This window comes from Sinohyriopsis cumingii, chromosome 7 (assembly GCF_028554795.1).
Source record: "Sinohyriopsis cumingii isolate HCF-2022 chromosome 7, ASM2855479v2, whole genome shotgun sequence".
Lineage (NCBI taxonomy): Eukaryota > Metazoa > Mollusca > Bivalvia > Unionida > Unionidae > Sinohyriopsis > Sinohyriopsis cumingii.
In genome coordinates, this window is record NC_142967.1 from 121899536 (window position 1) to 121912450 (window position 12915).

The 12915-nt window shown below is 35.5% G+C and overlaps 1 protein-coding gene across 1 annotated transcript in view; it reads left to right on the forward strand.

Annotated features, from left to right (window-relative positions):
• The window catches only part of LOC149796047 (rho guanine nucleotide exchange factor 12-like), a 344172-nt gene that overhangs the window by 282469 nt on the left and 48788 nt on the right, over positions 1-12915 (forward strand). Inside the window, exons 36-39 of the mRNA XM_089965965.1 lie at positions 4-173; positions 2836-3079; positions 7347-7434; positions 9492-9623. Coding sequence (XP_089822091.1) covers positions 4-173; positions 2836-3079; positions 7347-7434; positions 9492-9623 — 634 coding nt within the window. The remainder of the gene's footprint in view (positions 1-3; positions 174-2835; positions 3080-7346; positions 7435-9491; positions 9624-12915) is intronic.

The window sequence follows — 12915 nt, forward strand, 5'->3', positions numbered from 1 at the left end:
TAGCTACTGGAGAGGAATACTCTAATTTAGAACGGTCTCATCAGTGTTGTAAACATATCCTGGAGTACGTAAATCAGGCTGTTAAAGACTGTGAAAACCACCAACGTCTCATTGATCTTCACAAGAGGATTGATAAAAAGATAGATAATGTGTCAGAAATGGACGATTTACGGGTATGATATTTCCGATTTATCACACGATGGATAACATGTCAAGATTTACTGGTATATTCCTGTTTTAGATAATAAATCAGAAATGGAAAATTTACCTTTATATTTCATCTAAGTTGATCATATTGTATGTATGATTTAATAATGTACTTCATTACAAGACAGTCTCGCTCTACGGCAGTATACTCTTCACTCACTAAGAGGTGTCATGAGGACATACTGTGTGTGTGTTTTAAATAAATTCACACACTTGCTAAAGTGCATCTCATGTTTTATAACTGACAATACTTAGATTTGCATGTATGTTCTCAGATCATGTAACTTTTGACAGACTTATTTGATTATATTAAAATACATACCAAGTCAATGTGGTTTGTCAGAGTAACTTGTCCAGGATATCGCATGAAAACATGTGTTAGTGAAGATGAAGTTGTCTTAATTGACTGTATTACTTGAGGTCAAAAAATATCTACATGATTGACATGTAGGTATTATATTTCTTAGGTTAATAATAATCATGCCTGAATTTTCAATAACTTAGCTTTTCTGTTTTTCATGCATACAAGGGGGCCCTGAGTGGCTGAGTGGTCTAACGCGCTCTCCGTTACGGATCACTGCCATCTCACCTCTGTCTGCGTGGGTTTGAGTCTCGGATTCAGCTAATGTGGGTATGTGAGAAAGCTTGCCAGTAGCTTCTCGTGGGTCAGTGGTTCTTTCCGGGGTTTTCCCGGGTTCTTCCTCCACCATTAATACTGGCCGCCATGTATAGCCTATCGTGTGCTGAAAAATGGCGTTAAACCCTACAACAACAAAAACAACAACAACAACATGCATACATAGTTAGAAGACCATGTGCAGAAAATAGGTCCAAAGTTAGTTTTTTGTAGCAAAGCTGCAATGTGTGTACACTAAAAAAGAAATGCAGTAACATACTAATTCAGCAATCTTGTTTATTATGTACTGTTATGTTTTGAATGAAATTGATCACTTTATAAAAGTTTCTCATTTGTACCATGCTTCATCATATTTGAACAAGCAAAATGTATGAAGTAACTTGGGACAAAATGTAGAACGTTTAGAATGTCAGATTTTTGTATGCGTCTGCCATGACTGTGAAGGGATAATGTCTCTCATGTCATGTCTTGCTTAATTTCCACTCAGTAACTTTTGATGGACCTTATGGATTCAAATCAGATTTGTTATGAGTTAAGTTCAGATTTCACCATTTTCAGTCAAAAGTTTAAGGAGTTATTGCCCCTCTTTCACTTGGTACTTTGCATTCCATTTGCTTCTCAGCAACTCTTGAAGAATTTTTTGAGTTAAACCATATTTTGTATGGGAGTTTTACACTAAGAAGTCCTTGGTCAGTTTCATTTTCAATAATTTTGTATGGAGTTGAGTCAACACCTTTACTTGGAACTCAAATGGATCATACTGGTGGGGGTACCCAAGTTATTTAGGCACATTTTTTTAAAAACCGTAATGCTGTCCAACTTATTTTTTTAGGTTGTAACATGGGACTTTCAATGTAGATAAATGTGCAATAAATTACAGGGGCCCCAAGTGGCAGAGTGGTCTAAAGCGCTCTCTGTTACCGATCACTGTTATCTCACCGGCGTCTGCATGGGTTCGAGTCTCGGATTCGGCCAGTGTGGGTATGTGGGAACGCTTGCCAATAGCTTCTCATGGGTTGGTGGTTCTTTCCAGGGTTTTCCCGGGTTCTTCCTACACCATTAATACTGGCCACCATATATAGCCTATTGTGTGCTGAAAAATGGTGTTAAACCCCACAACAACAACACCAATAAATTACATATTACAGACCTGCCAACTCTTATGATTTTGCCGTAAGTCTTGCGAAAATTACCCGTAAAATACAGACATAGGCATACAAGCAAAAACTCGGAAAAATGATCATTGCCAAAAAATCAGGATAATTGATTCATCCGTGTTTTATTTGGATCCAGGCTTCATCTTAGAATTAGTGAAATTAGTCAGGGAACCAGACTAATTTTACAGCAGCACCCCAGATTCTGTAAACTGCACCTATTTGTTCATGTAAAGCGTTTGCATGATCAAACTATTGATTATATAATTTTTTTAAATGGCATCCAGAAAGCTATGCATGTTTACGACGAAAAAGGGAAAATAAGTTTATAGAAAAGTGTTAATAATTAACACAGAAGAATAAAAGGAGTATTCAGATTCTTTTGAATAAAAGCTGGAAAGAACACAGTTACGTTTATTGGACATCATGTGCCAATTTGAGTATGTCTCATGATGGGAGATATGATTGCCATCGTCATGTAAAATGGAAAAGAATTTCCAAGAATTATATCAAGTTGAGAGATATCAGCAAGCCATTGAGTTGCAAAGGGTTTGGAACTAAAGTTCGTGTACTAGTGGTAAATAAACTTTACGAACTTTTCAGTTGAACATAATGTTTATTGTCTATGCGTTGAACTTTTAATTACGTTTCCAGCTTTACAATAGCAGTTATTGATATTATGTTACACCTTACTGAAAACTGGTCAATCTTACAGAAAAAAGTCAACTGCCTTATGGAGACAGACTCTTCAGGTTTGGCAGGTCTGATGTTGATGGCCAAAGTTGTTACAGAATTAACTTTAATTGACTTCACATGGTTTTTCCAATTGCATTTCAGACATTTGATATTAGGGAACAAACCCTAGTTTATGATGGCGCCTTAACTTGGAGGATAAACAACAGAAAACAGATTGAATTACATGTTGTTCTCATGGAAAAAGCCATGGTGCTTCTACAAAAGCAGGAAGACAGACTGGTTCTCAAATGCCAAAGCACACAACTTGTCCAGGGGAAAGATGATGCAAAGAGGCACAGTCCATTATTATGGTTGAATAATGTGCTAGCCAGAAATGATGCTACAGGTACGATATATCTAATTTTCCTTTGAAGGAAGTTCAGAATTTCTTCAGACACTTAAGTACACAATTTTAGACACTTTTAATGTGAACATGCCGACTTCATAGGTATTCCATGTCTGTTTTGTACCTCAGGAAAGCAAATCCTAGATTACATACTATTGCAAAATATGACAGTCTCCCTATAGCTGGCCATAAGTTGGCAATTTGGTCAGCATTGAGGTGAAGCAAGATGGATCAACCAGCCTTGACGTCTGTAGATGCTTCTTCCCAATGGATACTCAAACTCGACCTTTGCCTGTTCTTTCTAGAACTGCCCCCCCCCCCCCCCTTAGCAAGATTTTAAAGAATGCATAAAGTCTGAGTACAGTTCATGCAGGAAGAAAGGATGGATAAAGGTTTTGTACAGTTCATGCAGAAATAAAGGTTATAGTTCATGCGGAATACAGGATGGGTCCAGTTCATGCGGGAATATAGGTTAGGTACTGTTCATGCAGGAATAATGGTTGGGTACAGTTCAGGCAGGAATATGGGATGGGTATAGTTGATGCAGGACTAAAGATTATGTACATTTCAAACAGGAATAAAGGTTGAGTACAGTTTATGCAGGAATAAAGGTTGGGTACAGTTTATGCAGGAATAAAGGTTGGGTACAGTTTATGCAGGAGTAAAGGTTGAATACAGTTCAAGCAGGAATAAAGGTTGGGTACAGTTTATGCAGGAATAAAGGTTGAGTACAGTTCATGCAGAAATGTAGGATGGATACAGTTCAAGCAGGAATAAAGGTTGAGTACAGTTTATGCAGGAATAAAGGTTGGGTACAGTTTATGCAGGAAAAAAGGTTGAATACAGTTCAAGCAGGAATAAAGGTTGGGTACAGTTTATGCAGGAATAAAGGTTGAGTACAGTTTATGCAGGAATAAAGGTTGGGTACAGTTTATGCAGGAATAAAGGTTGGGTACTGTTTATGCAGGAATAATGGTTGGATACAGTTTATGCAGGAATAAAAGTTGGGTACAGTTTATACTGAAAACTTTACAGATTCTTGGTCTAGTTGCTAATAGTCTACTTCAAATCAAATATTTGATATTCATGGTTCCCATGCTACCAGGAAGTTGAAAGAAATGATTTTAAAAAATCCCGACCATGAAAAGTCCTTGAATTTAGCAAATATTGAGGAAAGTCGGGGGAAAACCCTGCAATTTTCCTCCACAACTTGATGACCGAAACAATTATGTAACTGAGTCGTAACTGAACTGATTGTGAGTTAAATTTATCGAGTTCTAACCAGAATATTAGGAGGTTGCAGTATGGATCATTTGGATGCTTGCCATAATATATTTGTTGAGACAATCCAAATGCTCAGTGGATTAGATTCATCTGGTAGACTTTTTGTTTCCCAGACAGTTCAATATCCATATATTTTTTTATATGGAAGGTATGAAAACCATTCTAGCATCACAAGAGGCCAATATGGTGGCGTTAAAGCATAGATGCTTTGTGGATGGGCTAGCAAACTTAAACGTTGTTAAATTGAGTTACACCTCATTGAAATTGATTTAAAAATTATTTATTTTCTCAGAAATTGCAAATATTTAAATCATTATGTCTTTAATCTGCAGAAAGACGATAAAACTAATGCGTTCATGAAATTTGAGCTGGTACTAGTGATTTTGATTGCTAGTCGCATGAGCACACAGAATATCACAACCGTCATTTTCAAATGTTGTAGAAAAAAAATGAAAGTCATATACTGGTTGTAATAAAAATACAGAAACACAAAATTCTCTATATTTATTCCTAGACCAAAACTTCTGGAGTTTTGTTGTATCACGTGACTACCACGTTTACATGTGCCCTCTCATGCAGGGAACGTACGAAGCAGGGAACCAGACTACTCTGCTGAATCAGACTGGCTAAGTTCCTTGTAGTTGTTCTCTAGTAAATATGTTGAGAATTATATATTCTTTCTGGTTTTTACAAAAGGTATCAGACTTTCATTTAATATAATTGAAATTTTGTACAACTACATTGAAAAGGAGTTTGTTGTTGATCTCGCATGACTATTGGACTTCTGATGTCATTGTTTGAGAGTTGTGAAGTCGTGACTGTAAGCGCAAATGGCGAGTACTGGGTCAGGTTTCATCTGTGCCAAATTTCGTCTAGTCTGTCAGCTGATTAAAGACATAACGTTATAATACTTGCCATTTTTGAGAAAATAAATAATTTTCCTATAGGTTTCATGCAGGTATAAGTCGATATAACATAGTTTAAACTTGCTAGACCCACTGGTAAGCTAGATTCCAATTTTTTTAATATGTAATTGCTCTGAACCCACACGCCATCCTGAATGTCCAAATGTGAAAAATGGGGTTGGAAAATTCAGAGGAAACCCGGATTAGAAACATTTTGAATCTCTGAGCTGAACTTTGGTGACATGTAGCTTGAAGCATTGGTTTCAGATCTTAAATAGAACGCAGGTGATATGGGAAATTTTCATCCCTTTTGTTATATATGAAGAAACGATAAGAACCCATGTATCAATACAGGTTTTGGGACCGGTTTATTGAACTAGAAGAAGACAAGTTGATTTTACAGAAAATTCAGTCCTTGTTTATACAACAATATATAATTTTGAAGGTCTTTTGTCAAAATTAAAATCAACTTTTTTGTAAATGTCTTTAAATGATGGAATTTTTAACCATATTTTCTTAAGGAGTTTAGGTTGGTTGAAAAATCTTGTTTGAGATATTATTGGCACACATGAATTCAGAGTTAAAATATTTTTGTTACAAGATAAGATTCTAATACTTTGCATTTATGGGGGGGGGGTTTCATGATGTAAAAGGAAATGTTTACTTTGTAAAACATGCACATATATTGCTCTAGAATTCTTTGGAATTATAGATTTGAAAGGAAACAAAATAATTTATGCTCATTATGTTGTTTCCCCATAGCAACATAATGCAGGTCAGCAAAGCAAAGTTAGAATTTCTATTCTGTACATTGAAATGGCTTTAAATGCCAATTTATAGGAATATAGTCAGATTTGTTTCGGTGACTCATTTTGTGGTTTTGTACGTGATTATCTTTTCTGACATATGTTTTGGAGAGTGTTGAAAGTGAAACATCTGATTCGGAAAATGCATGTCTTATAATCCAAAATGGTCTTTAATTCCATTCAGTAATGGTAATATATTAACCTTGAAAAAATTAATTTCATCCTAGAAAAAACCTGTAAATTTATATTTAGAAAAGCATGGGAACCATGGACATTGAATCGTGCTTTTTTTGTGGGATTAAACTTCTTGTTTTTTTGCCTGAAATTAATTTTGTGTGGACAAAATTTTGTGAAATTTTACATTAATGAATTTTATAAACATAGATTAATTATATCTGTACCTTTAGTCGGTATGTTTTGTAGTGATTTGTGTTTTTTAGCATGCTGGCTAGGAGTAATTTAAAGGCTAAGTATTTATTAGCTTGATTTTCATGGGAAAATGCGACGTCTGAACTAGCAAAAGCTTGTTCTTGACATAAGTCCAGGTTTCTTCTTAACAGAAAACGTCTGAGGATCAGCAATCCCATGTTGCCTTGTATTGTCACACCCTTGGATTAATTTGTATGGAATCATAATTTTTTGGTAAACATTATCCAGTACATAGTTGATTAAAAGTATAAAACTGTTTTTGAATTGTTGAATTTCCTTGGTAACTCTGATGCACACTTGAACTTTGTACACCATATCTCTAATATATATATCTTTAATATATATATCTTTTTGTCTGACCATCCATTCATGTTGCATTGATAGAGAATTTTGTTTCCACATGTGCGATAACATTAAAGGATTACATGAATACAATCCAAGATATTGGCAGGCTTGATAGACTTAGGTGAAGTTTGAATGTCATTTTCCAGCAAAACTTAGCAGAGTTGTGACACCGTGTCTTACTGCGATTGCCGACAGCAATGGCTGGACATAGATGTCACTTTTTCTGAAGAAGTAATGGCATATTCATTTCTTCATATTTTTGAAATTCATAAGTGGAGATTGAAGTAGGGGGATGAGTGAGCAGGTATTTGGTTCCCATGTTAGAAAGTGTTTTGAGGAATTCATGTCATGTGAATAATGTGATTAATCGGAAGTACACTGGGACTGCCTTAATATTTTACTGAAACTAGAAAGAGATGTAAAGATAAAAATTTCTTATATTGTCTTAATTATGCAGTGGTTATGTTTTATTGACTTTGGTTTTTTATAATTTTTCAGATAAAAGAGCCTTTTTTGTTGTGAATACTTCACATTCAGGTCCACAGATATATCAGCTAGTGGCCGCAACAGCAGAGGAACAGAGGAAGTAAGTTTGGATTCACAATGGAAATTATGTAGTTTGTGACCTTGCACTGATTAAGTTCAGATGCAGTTATCATTAGGTGTTTATTAGTTTTTAGATAATACTTTTCCTTGGAAGGCATGTAGGATAGAAAAAAGTATAATGTACACACTGCATATGTTATGACTGGTCATAAACTAAGTAACAAAAAGAAGCAAAAGAATAAGTTTTGTAGAACTTAAAAAATAATTTATTTATCAGAGTTATAAAATGAAAATAATAGAGTAACTTATAGTATTATGAATTTAATCCAAAATAATCCTTAAAAAGTTCTATTCAATTCCAAAAGAATCTAAACATTCTGAATGAATTTCAGATCCTTGAATGCACTGGTCTGCCAATAGTCCTGATGAATCAAAATGACATTGTCCAGAACTTCTCTGAATAATTAACAGTATTCCCAAAATAATAGTCCAATGAGCACTTTGTAGTTCCAGTGAATAATCTAATCAAATGTTTCCTCTCAAATAATATCTAAACACAATATAAAATAAGTCTGCAGACAAGATGTTACAAGATGAACACAAGAAATAAGAATTGAAAATATTGTCCAGCTCCACGTAATTATATACAATTATAAGATGTGAAAACTAGTTTTGCTACTGCTAGCTACATGACATTTTGCAAATATCCCACATCGTAAAAGAACCCACATTACCTAACCCATCCAATGGGAAATAGCTCAGTTTTTCTAAGAACCTACCTGACCGACCTGTCCAGTGGAAAGGAACCCTAAATTGTAAACGGGTTTTATTATCAGTATGATTGTAAACACTTATGTAAGCACTTTATAGATCCTGTGCAATCTACACACATCATACCGTAAAATAGAGCCAATACCCATGTAAAAATTAAGTTATAGCCAGTTAGTACAATTTACAGTTGTACATAAATTTTACAGAAATAAACATAGCACACACAGCACTTGTGCTGTCTGTAGCCACATTATGATTATACAGTTCCTTCCTTTAATAGCACAAGTGTTTCCACTTTTTGATTAGATTATAGGTTTTTATACCCACTGAAGTGGAAATAAAGCACAAATATTATACAACTATTGGGGCATGAAGGAAACGAAATAGTATCGTACTAGAGTATAGGAAAATAAAAGAAATTTAAAAACCAGCTGATAAATAATGAACTGCACATATCAGGCTGATGTTTTGTATGTGCCAAGTGCTGTTTTCTTTTTATCCAGATACATTTCTTGTGTGAATTGGAACATTACCAAGTGGTTATTGTCTAAGGTGATGAGCTCTGACATGATACTCCAAGTTGTTGATATGAATCTATGGGGGGATGAAACTTTCACCCCGATGTTATTGGCAGGTCAAGTTTTAAAATACACAACAACTTTTCATTCTCTTAGACAAACTGCTCCGGTGGCCTAGTGGTTAGAGCGTCCGCCTCGGATGCAGGAGGTCGTGGGTTTGATCCCCGGCCAAGTCATACCAAAAACTTACAAAAATGGTACTAACAGCTGCCTCGCTTGGTGCTCAGCATTAAGAGGTTAGTGTTAGGACTGGTCTGCCTGGTGTCAGGATAATGTGACTGGGTGGGACATCATGCTACATGTCTGCGACATGATGCCTCAGTGCTAGACATCACTATTAACTGTCACACTGCAGACATCATAGCAATATGACTGAAAAACTGATTAAGCTACGTTAAAAATCCAAAATCACATCACTTCTCTTAGACCTTTGTAGCTGCAGGTAAAACTTTAAATGGCTTAAAAATCTCAGGCAACACAATTGTTTGCTGAAATATAGGATGTATGTGCAGGAAATCATTTTGCACCAGTATAATGGTATTTTCATTATTGTGAAGCAGGTTTCATTTCCGTTATTCTGAAATGGGTTCCATTTGAAATGTTTGCACTAAATCCTGCAATGAAACAATTATAGACCTTTTTTGATGAAGGTAAAGTTTTATAAACCAGCAAACCGATCATTTTGATCTCCAATTTGCAATTTAGGTTGTCCTAAAAAAATTATATTTATTTTGTATTTTTTTTACAGGTGGACAAAGCTAATAACACAGTTTTCAGAAATGGTGAAAACTCGGCAAATTATATTCACTAGGAATACCCCTGCCACCCAACAACCCACTTTACCACAGGAAATCACAGTGGAAAGAGAACAGATGCAGAGGTACTGTAATGTTACTGTTCATTTTGCAGAGATGCCAACCATTCTAGATTTTGCAGAATTATTGCAGCATTTTAGGTTAAGTTCTGCATTGTAAATAATATTGACTAAGTTTTTAAAAAATTTAAATTTTTGGAGATAAAAGTTTCAAAAAGACCTTTCTGTGTGGAAACAGATCAGACTAAATGTAGCAACCCAGATCAAGTGGAAAAACATCACTAGCTATCAGTATTGACAAAGGTCATGTTGTAAAGAAGCAAATGGTGGCAAGTCAGATATCTTGGGCAATTTTTTTAAATAAAATTTCATTGAATACACTGTGTCACAATTGGGTTAATATATTTTCGGGACAGAATGACCCTTGTCCATACAAGAAAATTGCATCCTCTCATTAAATAGAAAGTTGTTAAAGTACAGCACTGGAATGGAGACAGACCCAGTCTGTTTTCCCATGTCACAGGCTCATGTGCACAGACCCACTGTTGTCCTATGTCACAGGCTCGTGTGCACAGGCCCAGTCTGTTCTCCCATGTCACAGGCTCATGTGCACAGACCCAGTCTGTTCTCCTATGTCACAGGCTCATGTGCACAGACCCAGTCTGTTCTCCCATGTCACAGGCTCATGTGCACAGATGCAGTCTGTTCTCCCATGTCACAGGCTCATGTGCAGTAGCTGACCTCCTTCTTTAGATGACTTTTTTTGTTAAGTTGAATTTGATCATGCTATAAGAAATATTTCCTTCTTCTTGCGTCAAAGAAGTGTTCCAGCAGTTAACTGTAGGTTTCCACATGATAAGAGTGGTTACACCTTCAGTCTATTTTATGTTTATTAATGGTTTAATCTATCTGTTGAGTTTTTAGCCCTACTGGTCAGTACCCAGAAGAGCTTGTAGGATGGTCTGTTGTCTGTCATTTATCATCTGATGTTAGCACAAGTTTATTGCTACCCCTCATAACTACTTGGAGGATTGCCATAAAGCTTCACTCATTCATCCCATAATCTAGTTATCCTAAAACAAATCTGCTGTTTGGACTTGGAACACAATTAATTTTACTATATATTCTCTACATTTATTTCTCAGTACTGAACTTTCCATGGTGTGACAATCAATACAAATCATATGTTAATGTAAAATCCTTCAAAGATGACTTCACAGTGAAGTTCTTGTCATAGGTTCACTAGCATTTCTTCGAGAGGCTGAACTGTAAACAAAACAATGTGCAATGGAACCATATTTCACATCAAGATCATCACCAAGACCTTATTACTCGTTGTGCACTTTCACCAAAACACATACAACCGCACCATAAGCTCATATTCTAAATAATAAACAATTACCTTTAAATCCATACCAAGAATGCCTAAATCAGATTCTTGTATCACCATCAAAAGGAGACCAAAATATTGCTCAGCAACATAATGATTGCTAAGGGTCTTGGCAGACAACATAATGATTGCTGAGGGACTCTGCAGACCATTTAATGATCTTTCCTCATATTGATTGTCCTGTTGGCAAACTATTGTAAAATGCTTTGCATAAAAGTGCTACATATAAACAAAATTTCATAATAATTAACATTTATTGTTCTACAAATAAAAGCTTGCAACTCGTATTTTAATAACATTAGCCCCTCCTCTCTAATCCCACGCACAACCTGAATACCACTTTGAAAACCTGTGCGCTAGGTCACAGAATGATTGTTATAATTGTGTCTATAATTCTTGTAGGAACTTAGATTCAAGTATGTCATGACAGGATGGGAAATCTTTTATGTTCACATGTTAAAAATTAAAATATATCAGTTTTAATTAGCCTGCATTAGTGAATAGCAAGACACGTGATCCCTCTTTAAAGCTACAGTGGTACTGTATTGATGCTTAGTTAAAATTTAGTGTGGACATTTTTGTTTGTCAACTACAGTTGGTGTTCATCATAGGCATCTGGACATCAGAGGTGTGAAGCCCTTTGTGATGCACAGCTAATGAAATGGAAATATGTCAAGATCTATACTGTTTTGGAGATTTCTACACTGTGCACAATATAATATTTAACTTGTAATGTGATAAATACACATCACAGTCTCCACTGAACTGGAGATTTTTTACACTGTACACATTAAAATGTTTAATTTGTGATGTGTAATGTGATACACATCATAACCTGTATTGGTTTGGAGATTTCTACACTGTACACAGTGAAGTATTGAACTTATGATGTGATACATCTGTATTGTTATGGAGATATCTACACTGTGGAGAGACTGCTCTAGTGGCCAAATGGTTAGAGCATCTGCCTCAGATGTGGGAGGTCGTGGGTTCGATCCCAGCCGAGTCATACCAAAGACTTACAAAAATGGTACTAACAGCTGCCTCGCTTGGTGCTCAGCATTAAGAGGTTAGTATTAGGACTGGTCGGCCTGGTGTCGGGATAATGTGACAGGGTGGGACATCATGCTACATGCCTGCGGCATGGTGTCCCAGTGCTAGACATCACTATAAACGGTCATACTGCAGACATCATAGCGATATAACTGAACAATTGTTAAAGCTACATTAAAAATCCAAATCACACACACACACAGTGTGGAGATCATAATATTGAACTTGTGATACCTATCATAATTTGTATTGATTTGGAGATGCCTATGCTGTACAAAGTGGAATGTGATACATATTATGATCTGTATTGATTTGGAGATTTCTGCACATTGTAATATTGAACTTGTGATAGATGTCATGATGCAGAAAATTTTCAAGTTTGCAAGCGTGCCATATGTCTTGAAGATGTTTAGAAATTTCTGGATGGTAGACTGGTACATAATCTTGAGAGACCAGCTCACATTTCTCATCCATCATGATGTTTAGAGGTATTTTGATTAATTGTATCTGTTTTATGAGGTATAAAAATACATTCTCAGTTCTATGATGTTTATTGATACATTGTTTCAGTTTTACAAGATATACTGGTACATGATCTGTTTTGAGGTATATTGATACATGATCTGTTTTATGAGGTATATTGATACATGATCTGTTGTATGAGGTATATTGATACATTGGCGCAGCTTTATGAAGTGTTTTAATACATTGTCTCAATTTCAATATATTGGATTGTGATGAATCAGAAATTACTGACTTGACCCAAAACATGTATTAGCAGAAAGAAATCTCGTGAGACCAATGTATATTAATGAAATGTTACATCATGACAATGTGGTATATTAATGAATTGTTACATCATGGTTCCAGAGTGTATTGATGAACTCTTACATCATGATTCCAGTGTGTATTGGT